This window comes from Lepidothrix coronata, unplaced genomic scaffold, assembly GCF_001604755.1.
Source record: "Lepidothrix coronata isolate B3197 unplaced genomic scaffold, Lepidothrix_coronata-1.0 Scaffold58, whole genome shotgun sequence".
Classification (NCBI taxonomy): Eukaryota; Metazoa; Chordata; class Aves; order Passeriformes; family Pipridae; genus Lepidothrix; species Lepidothrix coronata.
This window is the reverse complement of record NW_016690238.1, coordinates 1,458,648-1,476,768: the sequence shown is the minus strand read 5'-3', so window position 1 is coordinate 1,476,768 and position 18,121 is coordinate 1,458,648. Positions and strand designations below refer to the sequence as shown.

General features: G+C 43.9%; 2 protein-coding genes across 6 annotated transcripts in view; one reads left to right on the top strand and one right to left on the bottom strand.

Annotated features, from left to right (window-relative positions):
- Positions 1-1,769, top strand: part of NPTN (neuroplastin) — a 50,780-nt gene extending 49,011 nt beyond the window's left edge. For 2 of the 4 annotated variants that reach the window (XM_017816800.1, XM_017816802.1), the window contains exons 9-10: positions 247-320; positions 699-1,769. The gene's annotated coding sequence lies outside the window, so the exon portion shown is untranslated. The remainder of the gene's footprint in view (positions 1-246; positions 321-698) is intronic. The other 2 variants (XM_017816799.1, XM_017816803.1) reach the window with 2 other exon arrangements.
- Positions 1,770-1,781: 12 nt separating this feature from the next.
- REC114 (REC114 meiotic recombination protein) lies at positions 1,782-17,978 on the bottom strand. 2 transcript variants are annotated; one of them, XM_017816804.1, is made up of 6 exons: positions 17,754-17,978; positions 17,220-17,309; positions 7,368-7,451; positions 4,365-4,547; positions 3,612-3,680; positions 1,782-1,986 (listed from the first exon to the last, which is right to left on the bottom strand). In XM_017816804.1, the coding sequence occupies exons 1-6, from the start codon at positions 17,922-17,924 to the stop codon at positions 1,825-1,827; spliced, it is 759 nt and encodes a 252-aa protein (XP_017672293.1). In that variant the 5' UTR covers positions 17,925-17,978; the 3' UTR covers positions 1,782-1,824. The 2 variants fall into 2 exon arrangements, with proteins under 2 accessions (XP_017672293.1, XP_017672294.1); XM_017816805.1 differs by lacking the exon at positions 17,220-17,309 and having other exon boundaries at positions 17,754-17,977.
- Between the last annotated feature and the right edge of the window lie 143 nt (positions 17,979-18,121).

Genomic DNA, 18,121 nt, shown 5'->3' with positions numbered 1-18,121 from the left:
TGTGTGTTAGTGCTGGAGGAAAGAAAAGCAACATCTTGCTAGAAAACAAATATTGTGGTACAATACCAAGTCTGAAAGCTTTATTGTATTCAGCCACTTAAAGAGAGGAAGAGTGAAATGCTGTTTAAATGATTATGTACAAATAATTGCATATAATTATGTACAGATAAGTACAAATAATGTACATTTTTCCTGTGCTGGTGACTGATTTTGGTGCACTTCTTTATAACTTCTCTCTCTCTCCAGGAAAACCAATTCTACAAACAATCACAAAGATAAAAACTTACGCCAGAGAAACACAAATTAAAAATGCTCATCATGTAAGTATTCCCCGAGCCCTGCTGGGAGAGGGCAGGCTCAGCCCTCCCCTGGCTGTAGCGGTTGGGGCGCGGAAGCAAAGCGCGTTCCACGGATTCAAACGTTCCCGGCTGCGCGGAGGATGGCGCTGGCCTTCCTGCCGCGCCTCAGGGAGCGCTGGGGGGCACCAAACCATTGATTGCCTAAAGCACGAGGGTGGTTGAACGCCCCACCTGCTCCAAAAACACACACTGCGATTCCAAAGCCGCCCCCTCGTCCCGGGGGTCAGGAGTGGCGCCGGCCCGGGGGCGGCCGTGCCCCTCCCGCGAGCGCGGGGATTGCAGGCTGGCGGCTCGCGGGGTCCACCATTGACTAGCACCTCTTTCTCGTTTCTTTTTTAGAGCTTTAAGTTTCTGAGAGACTGATGGCAATATGACCTGCTAAATTTAAGGGTTGGAACTCTTGGTTCTAGAACTCCAGTTCTGTCTGATTTCTTTTTTTTTTTTCTTTCCTTTCCAAGTGAGCAACGATATGACTGTCTAACGCATGCCTTATTTAGCCTCTCCTGCAAGGATGACCTAGCCAGATCAATTTTAATAATGCTTCCGTGTAGAAGGTGTAAACTATTTTGGGCTTGATGTGCTGTGAATGTTGCTTTTTTTTTTTTTTTTTCCCTTTACTCTCTTTACCATGAGCAGTAGCCAGGCGGGTTCACGCATGCGCCATTTTTTACTTCCTGTAGCTGTTAAATTTGGCACCGCTCAAACCGCACCGCTGCCATCTAGTGAGACTTCTTTTGTAAAGTACAGCAGAACTTAAAAATATATACAGTATATATTTATATTGGGGGCGGGGGGGAGGGGAAACCAGAAGTCATTGTGGTTCATTTTGAAGCTGCTGATATTCATTCCTTACTGTATGGCTGGGAGGAGAGAGCGATGCCGGGCTGGCACTGGGACAAGGGAGACATTGGAATTACCTTAAGGGCTTAACTGCGGAGCACGGGGTGTCCTGGGCGGCGCAGCTGGGATGGTTCCAGGGGGTGGTGGTGGTGGGATGCAGTTGGAAACAAAAACAAACCTTCAGTTTATAAATATATATATATGATTGCTTTTTAAGTGATTTTTTTTTTTTTTTGTTAACTCATGTAAATTCTCAAATCCTTTTGCACTGATGTGTTCAACATATTCTTGTACATTCAATTCAGGCAAACTTTTATAATTTTCTTTTTTTTTTTTTTTGTTTAAATGATGAAATGTTACAGCATGGTGATATTCTATGCAACTAGTTATTCCTCTTTAGTTTGACACTGTAATTTCTCATGATTTAAAGATTGTAGAAATAGACCTACCAGGGTTCTCATGATGTGCGTAACTGTAGCTGCATGAACTCGTGTTCTGTGTATTTGTTGAAGTGCAATGATGTATAAAAAGTGGATTCACCTGTTTTTAAAAATAAAACACTGACAAAAAACCCCAGGGGTCTTGTTTTTCAACCATTTAATCTCTTGGTACAACGTGGTGTTTCTCAACCTTCTGTGAGTTTCTGCAATTCCTTCTCCACATCTTCCACGAAGGCTGGGAAGTGCTGGTCCATGAGGCAGAGGCGGATGAAGGGCCCCAGCTCGTGTGCAGGCCACACCACGTGCCTGTAGGCCTGGGGCAGCTCGGGCCTCCTCCTCAGCACGGACTGGGGAAGGAACAAAAACCAGAGTGGTTGCACTGCCCTCGGACACAACAGGTCCCTGACAACACACCTACATCCGAGTTTTCCTCTGACACTGGATAAGGATGGATCTGCCCCGTTCATGCTGTTGGAACGCTTTGATCAGGTAGGATTGCTGTGTGCTGGTTTTTCTCTGATGCCCAGCTCTGATCCCAGTGTGGTTTTTACACAGTGTCAAATTTTACTGCGGTTACTTAAATTGGAAATTTAAACTGGAAATGCCAGTTTCCTGGGCAGTGTGGCTTCCTGGTGAATATCCATTCTGTGTAAGAGCAGTGGATCCACACTGCCACGTGAATTGTGTAGGGATAACAAGTGTGCACTTCTGAGCTCTTAATTTAGCAAAATGTCTTGTAGAAGTAAATCGTGGGGCTTTTGAAATGTTAAAACATCCTTTTTGTCCCTGTTCAACCACCTCCCTGAGCTTTTTCCTCTGGTGGTGGGAGAACTCTGGGCATTTTATCCCTGGTCAGTGTAAATAAAATGAGTGGCAGCAGAGTGGAAGATGCAGGACATGGGCTGTGGAAGCCCTGGCTGCCTCCAGCATCCACAGGCAATGCCTGGAGAAAGGCACAGCCTAATGGAACCAACTGTGTTTAAGGGATGACAGATCCATCTAATAGGGAGCTTGGGAATTGTCCCTTGTAGCACTGATGCAAAGAACATGGATCACTCCCTGCCTGTGGCAGGGGGTTGGAATGAGATGGACTGGAAGGTCCCTTCCAACCCAAAGCAGTCTGGGATTCTGTGATCACCCTATGACCATGGAAAGACCCAGAGAAACAACTGCAAAAGCACGAGTTGGAAAGAGTAGAGTTTTCTGCTAATTCCATCTCCTGCACTAGTCCAAATTCCCAGTAAAGGAGAACAGTTCATTTCCAGTTATTTACTTTGGGAGCTGTTTATTAAATATTGGATCTGCTGCAGGTCAGGGATGAGAAGGCTCCAGTGCCTAAAGGGGCTCCAGGAGAGCTGGAGAGGGACTTTGGATAAGGGCGCGGAGAGAAAAGATGAGGGGGAATGGCTTCCCACTGCCAGAGGGCAGGGTTCGATGGGATACTGGGAGGAAATTCTTCCCTGTGAGGGTGGGGAGGCCCTGGCACAGGTGACCCAGAGCTGTGGCTGCCCCATCCCTGGAAGTGTCCAAGGCCAGGTTGGAAGGGGCTTGGAACAACCTGGGATAGTGGAAGGTGTCCCTGCCCATGGCAGGGGGTGGAAGGAGATGGGCTTTAAGGTCCCATCCCACCCAAATCATGTTTCTGTGATTGGTATTTTCAGATTTCAGCTCTGTCTGCAGAAGTAATTTCTGCAGAGTCAAACCAGTGCCAAAGCCATTCACTGGGATGTTGCCTCTGGGCATTTATTTGCTCTCAGTGTGTCATTTGTTTGTATGCAAATGGAGTAATTACACCACCAAATACCTGGGTCTGCATCATTACACAGATCCTGTGTTTTGCTGCTGTGGATGATGGCATCCTGATGTTCAGGGAAGACATTTACCAGATGTTTATGGAATCTGAGTTCATTCTCTCTCTGTGCCTGACAGATTCAGCTGAAGGATCTAAATATTAAGACTTTTATGGTTTTACCTGTGCTAGCTGTGCTACAGATCTTCTTTCTCCAAGGCTTGTGCAGGAATCTTGTAGAGACTCATCTGGCTAGAAAATATCAAATGCAAATAAGGGCTTGTTACCAAGCAGAGTGTGGGAATGTGCAAGAGGGAAGTAGTTCCATTTTTAGAGCTGATGGGAAGGGAATGTGCTCAGCTACCTTATGCAGTAAAAAGGCATCTTTTTATGGAACCTGCATGCACATCTGCTCAAGTCTTTAAAAATGAAAGATACAACAATTTAACTACAGGCCCATTATTTCATGTCTGAGCTAAGTTTTAAACTACTTCCTAGAAGTAACTTTAAAAAAAGCTCTGCATGAATGATCACAGGAGCATGCTGCTTCCTTCCCATGGGTCTAAACACTCAAGAGAGCATATATTTAAGAAGAAACTTTCTGCCTTTTTCATTTACCTCAGAGCTTTGTCTTGGAGAGGGGAAACATTCTGTTCCTACAGCTCAAACTGTTCCTACAGCTCACGCTGTACATCTGCAGTTGTAGCAATCGCTACCACTGCAACCCAGGAGTAGGTGAACACAAAAAGGAGATACAATACAGGGTTCCTTAATGGCTCTGCTCATTTTTTTTACCCTGTACAATTAATTTGAAAATCTGCCAGCTGGGTCCCAACTCATATCTCATGTAGATGGTCTCACAGTTGCAAGAAACTCGTCCTTTCCAGCTCCAGCACTAACAGCTGGTTATCCTTCTGTCCGTGTGTTCTGACTTACCCCGTGCTCAGTGTCCATGCCCTGGTTGTCCTGGCTGAGGCCGTGGTACAGCTGCTGGCTCTGTTCCTCAGCCCCCTGCACGGGGACGTACTCGCACAGTTTGTGAACACAGCTGCAGCAGTGTCCCAGCATCTCCTCCTTGGAATTCCCACCAAACTGCACACGGAACATGCGGCACTCGTTCTGCTCGGAAACCAGAGGGGAAGGAAATGAACTGTGAAAGCCCTCAAACTACTTTGATTTAATGAAATCCCTGCTTGTTAAAGATGGGAAGAAGGCGGTAGATTCTTGGGTCACTGCACCAACTTAAACAAGTTTTCCCTGCTGTATTTTCTTTTTTTTTCCCAGCAGCTGAACCAGAAGACTGTGATTCCCAATTTGAAAGTCAGTTAAAAATATGCAAGAAAAGGATAAGTAAGAGATGCAGGGCCAGCTGTCACTAATTAAAGGTACAGCCACGTGAACAAACCTTGCCGTGACAACAGTTTTTACACACAGAGCAGGAAATGAGTTTTATTGTTGCTGCAAGTAGTATCCAGTAAGGACAGGCCAACTTGACAGTTTTCTGTGACAAAAAAATGACATGACACTACAGTAAGAAGTTAACTCTGAAATCTGAACTAGAAATTCTGGGAATGGTATGTTCCAGTTGGGATTTGTTCCTGATGCATCAAACCCAGCCCTTCCTACCTACCTGGTCTAACTCTGTGTAGCTAAACCCAAATATTGTTTGGCTTTCACCTGAATGTTCCTTGAACAGAAGCCAACACGTTGAATGGGAGTGCAAGAAATTCCAATGCATTGCTTTAAACAGTGAATTACCACTCAAAATGAAAGAAACCCAGACAGCTCTGACCCCTCAGTATAGGTTGTCAGGCTGTACCATAATATTTTTAAGTGTCTGATGTCCAGCAAACTGCCCTGAAATGGGGATGGCAGAGTCTGTTGTGTGTGATAAGCTTGGCCCTGAGCACCCTGAGCTGATGTAAGGGCAGATGGATACTGATGTTCAGGGAGTGAATTAATGGGACTTCCCGTTTGATCTTGAAATTTCCAATTTAAAAGTTGAACTCCTAGAAAAGCAGCAAGTTTTCCTTGGGCCAGCCTGGCTTACTCGAGTGTTCATCCTTCTGAGGTTTCAACATCCAGTCCGTTTTTTGGCGCCTGGACGCGCTGCCAGGCTGTGGGTACTGAGTGCGGGGACAGCTCTCGGTGTAAGGATTTCTGTCTCAGCCACGAGCCAGCTCTTCCTGACAGCCTCCCTGTTTACATGCCCGTTATTTTAAGATGTCTGTATCACATAAAATGATTTTTAGGGCGGTGTAAGCATAAAACCTTGTCTCAGTGCCTTTTCAAGGGAAAAATGTCACAATAATGTGAAGCGTAGCCCTCGTTTTACCAGTGCCTGGTTGTGTTTGCTCTGATTAACTCAGATGTAACTGCGGAGCTGCACATACCCAAGAACTGATCTGTGGGATGCCAGACAGGCGAGTTCTCATTAAAAATGACAGAAAGGGAATTTAACTTGAATTCCTCTTGGAGACTTTTGAAGACCACTTGTTTTAGTTACCCTTTTTTGACTCTGAAAATGAAACATTCTTCCCTTCTGGAAAGAGAGCTGAGATGATGTCACGGTTTAGCATAACCTGAGTACTGGGCAGTCACACCTGAACCTAAAGCTGATGTGTTAAAGAACCCTGAGGTCACGTGAATCATCCAGTTTGCACTTCTTCCATGCTGGGGTTGGGGGCTGAGCTCAATGAAGACAATTTGCAGTGAAATTACTTATTGCAAGAATATTAAGAACTTTCACCTTGCTCCTGTTTATATGAGAGGCTCCAGCCTCGTTCTGCTAAGAGTCCACAGTGCCCTACTGAAATCATATTTCCTAAGTAATGAGTAAGTTCCACTATAACTGCAGTATTAACGACTTAGAAAAAGCAAGGAGTACAAGATAAATCCAAAATTTATCAGAAAGATGAGCACAGAAGCTTCGTATACTGACAGCATTAAAGGCATAGCTTCAGCTACAACTTGGGACATGAAGTGCGTGGTAGAACCACTGCAGTGCCACTAAATCCAGTCTGCCATGTGAATTTGTGGTAAGTAAACATTTAGATGCACCAAATTTATTTCAGCCTATGTTAATACTCCTCCTTGCCTGAAGTGCCCCTCAGAGGTTTGTTAAGCCTCGGAGTGACTGTGATGTTTTGTGTTCCTGGAGAGACGCAGCAGAATCCCTGTGCTGGGGGACTGGGTGTGTTAGTGGGAAAGGGAACACCCTTCTGGTTCATCAGCACCAATTCCTGCCCCAGGGTGAGACTTGTCTGCAGTGACAGGCCATGTTTTATAACAAGCTGACAAAAATCACAGCACAAAGGTGTTTTAGTTTCAGGCACAAGCCATGAATTTAAAACAGTAAGATACTTCAGGAATAAGTATCAAAGTTCATCTAAGAACCAAAAAAAAAATAAGATTTTTCCATAAATTGGTAACAAGTGCTGTTTGATTATTTAAAGGTGAACCAATCACTTACTGTGAGATCTGAGGAGAAGACCAGAAACCTCCACATCCCTTTTGTTGCCTTGAGTACCAAATACCTGAACCACCAACCTACTGCTACTGTGCCAGGGGCCGCAAAATGGCTAAATAATTGCTTGTTTGGATAGTTTGTTTGCCAAAGTGAAGTCTGACTCATGGAAGAAATTCACTTCTTCTTTTTAATTGTTAGCCATGGCAGACAGATTGTGTAATAAATACCAGTCCAGCTGTTTTAGCAGCTAACTCTCAGAGAGCAGGCTAAAAACCCTAAACACTAGCACTTACAAAAGACACAAGATGACTCAATCCATTGTTTAGTATCTAGAGTAAAAAAAATATAATTCTGATTTACGTAGATGATTTACAACTTCTGGTTAAATTTAGCCAATATTAAGAAATTTCCTCCAGACAATCAGAAGTGTTTCAGTGGCTATTAGAAGTGTTCAAAGCAGCTCAACTCACCTTTGCCTGTGCCCGGAGCAGCAGGCAGTCTGCTCTCCTCACTATCTTGAGCCACTTGTGGGAATCAATCAATGAAAAGCCCTCCTGAAATAAAGCAGGACACAAAACACTTGCACAGCAAATATGCGACGCTTGGCAGTACACGCTTCAGTTACGTGCTGTAATTAAATCCCTAATGAAGATTAGTCACTGCGGTCGTGCAATTTCTGTATCTGTCAAACAACTGCCAATATGGAATTTTCACCACTCCAGGGATTAAATCCGCAGCTCCAGTAACACCACCATGTCAAGGTATGTTCTAATTTCCATTTCTGTTTTATATTTGTGCATGTTATCAAAGCCTCGATGAAGTGCAGGATAAAGCAGCTGCAGTCAGAGCTGAAGTTGCCTGGGAGGGCAGCAGAGGGCAGGAGAAGCCGGGGAATGGGACAGCACCTGCTTTATCCAGGGAGGCCTTTGCTCCAGATGGCACTCAGGGAAACAAGCAACAGCTGTGATAATTAGATAAAGATGTTTTTATACTCCAGTTGCATTACAGTCAGTCTCTTCAAACTAGATGGACTGCTCAGCAACCTGTGAGAACACCCCAGGAAGGTGGAAACGTCACAGAACAACTGCAAGGCTACAGACTGTGTCTCCCCAGGCACTCTGAGCCCTCAGTTAGCAAAGTCCAGGGTTAAAAATAAACAATTAACAAACCTAAGGGCAGGGAGGAAATCAGGCACCTGTTTTATGTGAACTCACAGTGCTTTCAATGACCATGGCTTGGGTACAGGCTGCTTTTCGAGGGGCCCTAAGGGTCAAAACCCACAGGTCCTGTCCATCCCGGACCACCAGCAGTGTGCCACAGCCACTGTCCATCTCAGGCAGGTCCAGGCTGGAAAACCACCTGCCATTCTATTTTGGTACAGGAATCACCTCAGTGATTCTGCTCCTTCACTGTGCTGGCACTGGCTTTATAACCTCATGCAGCAACTGCATGTAGGTTTTTAACTGCACTTTTACAGTCTAAAAAGCAGCGAAGCGCTGAACCAAAGGCAAACTGGACCCCATCACCTGCCATGAGAGACTCCAGAATGTCTGACAGCAGGTAAGTATCATTCCCAAAAGATCTGGGGTCAGAGGGAGGAAAGTATTGCCCTGAGCACAGTAGAAGCAGGTGCTGACAGCAGGTGAGATGGGCCAGTCCCTTGCAGTGTGTCTGTCTGTACTGAACACTCCAATGCCTTAAGGTGGGACTTGCCAAGGTGTGAAAGGCCTCAAGGTCAAAGCAAGAGGAAGAATTCCCTCTGTGAGCCATGGGAAGAAGTGGAGCCAGGCCCCCAAATTCTACTATCCCGTCCTTCACCAGGCCAGTCTAACTTACAGCCACTTGTGCTCGCTCTGTTCAAGTAGTTTCTGTTTAGGAGACTCACCGACTTTGTTTATTTAAATATAGCTGTTCCCGTATTCAGTCTGGTTTTATAGTGTTTTTCCTTTTACTAGAGATGAAGGTTGGACAAATGTCTCCTTTAAATAATAACTGTTTTCAAAGAAATCATAAAAGGCAGCCACTGTTTAACTTTCCTACCAGCTGTTTTATTGACCTTTCCCAGGTTCTCCTCCTTTTATGTGTCCTGTTTCTGAGGTAAAACAAGCTGGGAAAAAACAGCATTTGGAATTTTTATTTACATACTCCTGATTATTCAACTCCAACCCCAAAATCTGATTTAACTAAAATTTATTCTTCATTAACTGAAGAACAAAGCAGAAAGTATTTTCTTTTCTCTTGCACCTTGGGTTGTTTGTAAATTGCCAAGCAGAAATAAATAACTAAGGATAGCTAAATAAAATTTAAAAACTCAGTGCAGCCCTTGAGCAATGCAACAGACCTGATCTTGCATGTGCAAGCTGCCTGAAAAAGCAGAGGGAAGGTTTCAGACAAACTCAGCTCTGCAGACTGAGCTCCACTGTTAAATTGTTTACGTCAATAATTGTCATTAGTCAGGATCCTCCAAATTTTCTTCAGTTCTAAGCAGCAAATAAGGCAAATTTTGCACCATGTTAAGGTTTATTCTATTCCTCATGGCGTTTCCATGTTACCTCAGTCAGCACAGATTATATCTGAGGCTGCCTGAATTACAGCAAAAAGATTCTTAACAATGACAATTCTCTCTGTCAACAATGAAATGGTTATGAACCAATAGAATGGTTTGGGCTGGAAGGGACCTTAAAACTCATCCAGTTCCACCCCCTGCCATGGCCAGGGACACCTTCCACTATCCCAGGTTGCTCCAAGCCCCATCCAACCTGGCCTTGGACACTTCCAGGGATGGGGCAGCCACAGCTTCTCTGGGCAGCCCGTGCCAGTGCATATGAATTCAGGTAAATGAGTTCAGAGCAACAAGAACGAAGAGCACAACAAACGTGTCCCTGGTTCCACCACTGGAAGCCGGGAGGGTCTGTGCCACCAGCCGGGAGCTGGGCATGGGGCAGAGCCTGGGAACTGCGAGGCAATCCACTGATCTTACTGTCCGTGTGTGCCTGCCCAGAGCTGCCCTGACCCGCTGTGTGCTCGGGACACGGGCAGTGACAGGGACAGCAGCAATCCCTGCGGATTGTGCTGCCCCCAGGCTGACACAGCAGGGAACAGCGGCTCTGCTCCCTGCACCATCCACTGCTGCTGCAGTCAGAGCTGGGCAGGAGCAAAGCCAGATGGCAGTGTAAGATTAATCAGAACAGATTAAAAAGGCAGCCTAGAACTGGGCAGGGACATAAGAGCTCAGATGTTTATAATGTGGAGAGAAAAATGGCAGCACTTTTCTAAGTTTGATCTTTAATATTCAGTCAGGCACAAACCCCTCCTGTCGTTCTCCACGACTGGACTTGTGAAAAAATGGTGGTAAAGGGAAACTGTTCCCGACATCTCTGACAAAAATCTGAGCTTCTCAGAGGGAGGACTCTGAGTGGAATTAAGCTGAAGCAGAAAACAAGATGTTTCCCAAATGTTTTGGAAGCAGGCAAGATGTGACCACACCTTCCAAGAGGCAGAGAAGCCAGTGATGCTGATCCTGCCTTACAGCCATCGGGTCCAGCATTGACTGGGAAATACTTTTGTTCTGACTTCACACTTCAGCACTGGGCAACGATCTGTGATCTGTTTTGGAAGGTACTGCATGTTATTTATGTGTATTTTCTATTAGATCAGCTGGAAACCCCGTGGTGCTAAGGAACACAGGAACATTTTTAGTTAGATTGCAACTCTATCTGAACTAAAAATTAATATATATTTAAGAAATGTTATTCACGTACCAGTTCAGCTAGGCAGGCTTGCACCAATTAGTTTGGCTTCACTCATTCACAGGGCAGATGTTTTCAAACAAAACTATGGGTAAACAACAGCTTAGGAGGAAAAACCTTTTTTTTTTGATCACACACATGATCTAATCTGCCCTTAAATTACAACCAATATTAAAGAAGACAAACAAAACCCAAACTGCCACAGTGAGACACATTCTCCAGTTTGGGCTGCCACTTCTAATAGGCTCATGAAATGCAAATACAACAGTCTGTTCTCTGGGTTCATAGTTAGAGTGAATGTATGAGGTGTATAATGTTATGGATTAAGGACTCAGCTGGGTATCCCACAGACTGGGAATGTGCATTTCCAAGAAATGATGAGTTCAGCATGAGATCAGGGGAGTTTATTGTGTTCATTACTGTCCCAGGGCACAGCTGCCAGAGTGGTGCCAGCTGGTAACTGAGGCAAGACAGCAGAAAAGCCAAAGGCCTCAGCACCACTCTGACACAGGCTGGGCAGCACCACAGGACACAATTCCCTGGAAAACAGAGCAATCTACTTCCAAAGTTTCCAGGGAGGCACCAATGACAGTCCCTTAATCTGCTCCTTTCCCAAGGTAATCTACCAGGACACAAGTGGGCAGCAAAACTAGCTCAGAACTGCTCACAGTGCCCTGGCAGGGAGGAAGCCAAGATTTGGGAAAGCACTTTTGTGGGGAAGGGTTCGAAGCTCTGCTGGTCTGAGCACCCCACCTGCAACCTCCTGCAACCTGCTCAGAACAGGCAGGGCTGGGTTAAACCCCCTGGCATCCTCCCCAGGGGGGGAGGCACTGCCCAGAACTGTGCTCCCCACACCGAGGGCTCAGGCACTGGTTCCAAACAAAACAGAACAAAAATACTGTAGTTGTGAAGACTGTTAAATAACCATTATCTCAAAAGACAGTAAAAACAAAGATGTGGGAGCAGGCAGCCTGGAAAAGCTTGTAAATTATGTTCAACTGTTATACAGAACACTAAAGAATAGCCAAAACTGAGATTCTTTCAGAAAACAAGCAAAACTGGAGAACACGTTTACAGGTGAGTGTTTTGATGGTGATCACTTTAATAGGGATTCATTTATTAACAGGTTATTATAAGAAATGAAACTGTGCCTATTTGAAACTTGACATAGAGATTCTAAATCAAATATTTGCATGTATCTGAAAAATAGCAATTTTTAACTCATTGTCTTCCCAAAAAAGGAGTTGCTGTTTTACACTTTCTTCTATAATAACAAGTTTTCTATTTTAAAAAATGAAAATTCTTCATTAATGACTGCAGAATGAAATAGTAATTCCAGCTGAAAGATAAAAGTTGTGAAAATTAAACTTGGAACATAATTTCATTCTCACCTTCACCTTGTAACACACCTGGAAAAGTACAAATTTTCCTCACTTGTATCTTTTCCCAAGATCTAAATAAGGCCAAATACATTAGGTTTTATTTCTGCAGTATGAGCTGTCTCAAAAAGCAAGTCAAGAGCAGAAGAGCTAACACAACCAAAAAAATTAAATATCCCCAAATAAGAGAACCTGCAAAGTGAGGGAAGCAGAAAGTTGTCCCTGCAAAAATTTCCAATCCCAACAACCAAGGCAGCCAGCCAGGAGTAAAGAATAAATGGGATGCTAAGCTCTGCATTATCTTTTTGTATGCAATGTTTTTACCTTTAATCTCTTAGAATCTTAAATCTTGCTATTAAGCTCATTTGATTGTGGAAAAGAAGACAAGGGTTGAACTCATTAAACAGAGTGCTCCGTGTGTACAGAGGAAATGGGAAATACAGGACACACCAGCCACCCCTGAGGGGACTCAGGAACCACAAATCTTTGGCCAAAGTGCAGGAGCACAGGCTTCATTTCTAGCAAGAGTTCCCCCAGATGGGTACAAACTACACCCCCTGAAGGAGTGAGTAGCAAAGACAAGCCCCTAACTCAGGACAGACCTTGATATGTCAATAGTGAGAACCTGATTTGTTGGTTTTTTTCCTCTAAGCAACACTTTAGAACAGTGACACTTGTCCAGGGACACAGAGAGGGGAGCAGGATGCCCACGGGTTTACCTGGCTAAAGCTCTTCAGGGCATCCTGTGAATTTTTTCTTTAATTCATGATGCAGAATTCATATGTCCCTACACCAAGAGCATACATTAAACTCTAACTTTACAGAGTAAATACACTTCATTTACAGAAGTCCCTACTCTTAAAAAGCTGTTCTAATAGCTGGGTTTAGAGGAACTGGGACAAGAGGAAAGATCAGAAGCCTTTTACATCAAACATAAACGGGAAGCTAACGAAGGACACTCAGCTTGTCCAAAACAATCACGTCAACAGCACATGTTGAAATGAACAAAGTAAAACTGAAATTTTTGAACTACGGCTGTGGTGCTAAATAAGTCAACAAAGCTAAGAGTCCTGCTACTCTTCCAAGTAGCAATCATGGGACCTTTAATAAAAGAACAACTTCCTGTAGATCTGCAGTGTCCTACCACCAAGCAGCATTAGCAACCTGCTCACTCCCTGGGTTTCTGTCAAGTGTCCTCATTTACTGCACAGGGACCATCTCTGCCCAAGGCACTGTTGTGAATATCCTCTCAAAAATTTGGTGCCTGAATTTCAGGCACTGCAAAGAGCATCAGGAACATGAGAATGTCTGCTGAATGCTTGCCTAATTAATGAGTTAGAATCTACTGTACCCTAAGCACTGGTAGTTTATTAGAAGTCATGAGGGGACCGGGAGGGCACTTAGGACATTTAGTCTACACTTCAAAAGATCAGGTCACAAATCAATTACTCTGGATTAATTTTATGCTATTAAGTAAGTCCTCTTCACAATTTCAATTTGTTTCATTTGTAGGATATTATGAATTCTAGCACCAGGAATAATTGCACTGAAAAAAAACCAAAATATAATTTCCATGATACGTTGATTCAAAGAGGGGAAAGGAAATAAGAGTTGTGGTAAAGAGAACGTGATGCATCCTGAGTGTGGCCAGAAATTAGCGGGGATGCTGTTGAGATATTCCTGTAAAATTCCATTGTCCACAGTATGCAAGAATGAGGTTTTTCTGCCATCAAATATGCAGTCTGTTAGGCAACACTGCAGCAAAAACAGGTCCTAAAATATGTTACGTAATTTAATTCCAAATGAAGAACTTTGTTTAAAAAAACAAAACAAAACACAAACCCCAAAACAAAGCAAAACACTCTTTAATTTGCATTACGCATCAGGGATTTTTATGTTCTGTGCTCTCAAGTTCCATTTACCCTCCTCTTCATTCCATTTGGCTGAGTGCAAGGAGTGGATCGTATTTTGAAAGGAAAACAGTTGTTTCTGTATTTATTAAAGTTGTTAGGATATGCGAGTATTTTATTGCTATTATATAAATATTGTTCTTAGAAACGGTAATAAAAGAGCCATAGTTTCACTGGACTCTAAATAACTATGATTCTTTAATGAAAAGGTTTTCTTAACTCTCCTGCTCAAAGAAAACAAAAAGGATTAAGAGAATACATAAATACACCCATCATAGAGAAAATATTTTGATAGCAAGTTAGAAAAACTTGAGATTTGTTCCTAGCATAGATCATGTTAATCCAGCCATCAATGACATAGAAATTTCCTTTTCTACACAACTATTTCAGTTTTGTGCAAATGGAGTTGTAGTGAATGTTGTACGTAGGTGAAAAATATAAAAAAATCCTTTTATTACTCACCCATGAAAATTTTACAAAAATACAGTAGTTATGCATGTTGAGAAGGAAATGGTGTTCCTCTGACACACATCTTGTGCCTCCCCGTGTTCCTGTGCAGAGGTACAAAGCTAAGCTAATTGTTATCCAGTTCCCTCAAACCCAGGAGCCTGTAGTACATCAAAAGGTCTGAAAAGTAGGGATTAGAAGACAGATCAAAAGACCAGACATCAACAACTTGAAGGATGCAGTTACTACCTAGCAAGAAACAGCTGTGTAAGTACATCAGAGGGAATTTCAATGCCAGTGAGTAAGGCAGCACAAAGGTGCTGGAGAACACCTTGGCAATCCAAAGGGCAGTCAATAGTCAGTAGCCCGGGCCAGCAAGAGAAAACAGGAATACAAGTTAAATCATCCCAAGAGTTGCAACATTCCATCAAACTTGATACATTCCCTCTGGTGCAGAAATTTGTGCATTATCCCCTGTGACAGAATGTCCATGATAATGGACCCCCAGTGAGCGGATTTGGTCTGTGACAGACTCCAGAACAGGGGATGTACAAAGCCTGTTTAAATATTGTGACAGGTCTGTGACAGCTCCTGACAGCTGGAGACTAGAGGGAGACACAACCAGTGCGATTAACCATTGCTGATTATTTGTACAGCAGTAACAGCCTGAGCTGAAAGCTGGTTTTTTGTTATATGGCATCTCAATATGGACTTTGCAAAATGCCCCATCCCTGGAAGTGTTTGAGGCCAGTCTGGACAGAGCTTGGAACAAGCTGGTCTAGTGGAAGGTGTCCCTGCCCACGGCAGGGGGTGGGATGAGATGAGCTTTAAGGTCCCTTCCAGCCCAAACCAGTCTGTGATTTTTTTGGTGGGTTTTTCAGCCACTCGAGTATGTTTAAGAGGGAAAGTGGGAGGACTGCAACTCCTCCAACCTCTGAGATAACCACAGGCATATCTGCACCAGTGCCTCACACACCAGTTTAGTCCTGTATGCACAGAACACACCTCCACTATGATCCCAAATACAAGTGCACCCAAAGGAACTGACAGGTTGTAAAACCAAATTCCTATAACTTTGCTCTAACACTTAAGAAAATGCTGGTGTTTGCCTTAAGGTTGGCATAGAAGCATTGCCAAAATAAATGTTAAAAAAAACAACCACCACCACCTTTTTTTTTTTTTTAAAACTCTCAGTATCACATTTTGGTCACATTTACCAAGCGTGTCTGTTCCACCTCTCTTCTGCACTGTGTGATAGCCACTGCAGTATCTCAGTGCCTCTTAGAAGCTGAAACAGTCCTGACAGATCCCAGAAGTTCCTCCTCTGGCATTTCATGCAAGGCAGCTGCCTGACAGCTTCACTAGCCACTAAACCCAAGAGCTGCAAGAAAGTGCTTTTCTCAGCCAAGTCTTTATAAAGCTTTTCTGATACTTCATCCCTTCCAACAACACACTTTTATCTGCCCCCGTTACTTGCCAGATTCAGCCTTTGCCAGACGCAGTCTTTGAAGGGCTGCAGCTTTTGGTTGTGTCTGTTTGGTCTTTAATTCGTTATTAAAACTTACTTGTAGTTAGATTTTATGTGGTTATTTCAAGGACATTCAGAGCCATGTAAGACACCAGTTACTAACAGTGACTGCCATGTGATTGGGACACTGGGAACAGGATCAGCCCCTGGAGAGGAGCATCCTGCACTGAACCATTCCAAGCAGAATTTGCTAAGAGATGGCAGCAATTCTCCTTTCTATCTACATTTTCAATACTCCATCCCTTTTTCTTATTCAACACAAATGCTAAAATAGTTTCCATGTTCCATTTTTACCTTGTCCTCACGAAATATGAGCCAAATGCCACGTCTTGTATGAGGGCTCTCCAACCTGACAGCTTTCTGTTAGCTCATTCATTATCTATTCAACAGACCTAACACACTCATAGGCCAAAATATTCAAGGGTATCCTTGGTTCTCCCCTTAGACTTAAATTTCTCTAAGTTTAAGACCTTTTAAGAGGCACAGTAAAAACTAATTTATAAGCTTATACACATTTAAAGCTGCAACACAGTCTCTTACACACTTTGTATTAAAAAGCCTTGTTATCTTCATGCTGCAGCATCTTTCAGTGGTTTGTAATAGCTTTCTAATATATTTATCAGTCAGTTCCTACTTGTTATCATCACTGAGTACTGGTGATATGCACTGAACACACTTAATTCCACCTTCCAGCAAGGCTTTCTCTGTCATGAGCATAAAACCCACTCCTCTTAGACAGAGTTTTCCTTTTAACCTCTTTGGTGTCATTGTGAAGTCTTTAGTAGCTGGTTATGCTTAAGTAAGTACAGGAAAATCAGCTGCCACAACCTTGTAGTTGTTATTTTGTCTCCAAAGATGTATGTTGTATGTTAGATCACATTATGCAACACAGAAAAAACCCTCTGTTAAACCAAATTATCAAACCACAATACTAACAGGTCAGTGGCAATAAATTACCTGGAAATTACAGTTTTATTTATTACTTAACAATGTATTTTCCCTGTTTTCTTAGGCAGAAGAATCGCGAAAGACAACCATAAATTACCTGTCAACATCAGCAGCACTTACCCATTACCTCTTAACCTAGACTTTTAGAACCACAGAAAAAATGCTGTACCTCAGTATGAAATAATGCATTTAGCATTACTCTGACAGATCTGAAGAGAAAGCAAACATGAGAGTTACCACAAGCAAAACAAACTCGGCAGTTTCCGTTCAGTGGGACAGAAGGTGAAGCTGAGAAGGGAAATGAAGTTAATACTGATGGTGACATGAAGGGAGAAACGGTCTTTGTGCATGAGAAACTCACCAGAACTGTTCGCCCTTGGGAAATAAAGAAATGGCCAGACACCACAATGGTGAGGACAAGAGAGCCTGACTCTTCATTTGATTCAAACACCTTTAAAAAGACAGACAAAGAAAAATCCATCCCTGTAAGCACAGAATCTGTAATTGCCATTTCTAGTCCACAACAAAAGGTTTCAAAGGTCGGTGCAAATTACCCTACGCTCCCAAGACAGGAGGCACATTTAATGACTTTTTTACTAATTATACCTCGATACACAGATTTAACTACTTTAAATAACTCTCTGGAATCTTCCAACTTGATCTCTAGATTTTAATACCACAGGTCACTGCTGCATAAAAAAAAATAAAAATAAAAAAATAGGCTACTAGCCATTCTACCTCTGACCTGCTGATATTAATAATTCATGAAGCAAAACTTCTCCACATTCCTGCATTAGCTCTGGACTTCGAAAAACACCCCTGAAAGGCCTCATATATTCCTGTCTGCGTCACAGCGGAGCCAGTTACCCCACACTGCCCCGCCGCCCCCCCGCACCTTCCACGAGGTGTTTTGCCCCTCATCGTCACCGTCCCTCGGCGGGAGGAAGCGGCCATAGCGCTTCAAAGGCCACGTTGTGGCGCTGCCGAGGAGGGAGGTGTCGCCGGCACTGCCCGGCGCTGAGCCCGGGCCAGGCTCGGAGCCGCGAACGCCGCCGGCCGCCGCCATCCCGCAGTGAGGGGGCTGAGGGCCCGCGGCCCTGAGGGCGGTGAGGGCGCCGGGAGCCCTGAGGGGAGGGGTGGCGCGCGGGAGCTGCGCGGGAAGCAGGAGCCAATAGGAGGGAGGAGAGGGCGCGTGGCGGGAGTTGTTCGCCAATCAGCGCGAGGCGCGCTGGTGCTCGCGCCGCTTCTTCTGTTGCCGATGGG

Excerpts from the sequence above, each read along its gene's own strand:
- REC114 (XM_017816804.1), bottom strand. The coding sequence starts at position 17,924 with ATGGCGGCGGCCGGCGGCGTTCGCGGCTCCGAGCCTGGCCCGGGCTCA. Across the intron at positions 17,310-17,753 it reads GGCAAAACACCTCGTGGAAG|GTGTTTGAATCAAATGAAGA; the intron begins GTGCGGGGGGGC and ends GTCTTTTTAAAG. Across the intron at positions 4,548-7,367 it reads TGCTCCGGGCACAGGCAAAG|AACGAGTGCCGCATGTTCCG; the intron begins GTGAGTTGAGCT and ends GTTTCCGAGCAG.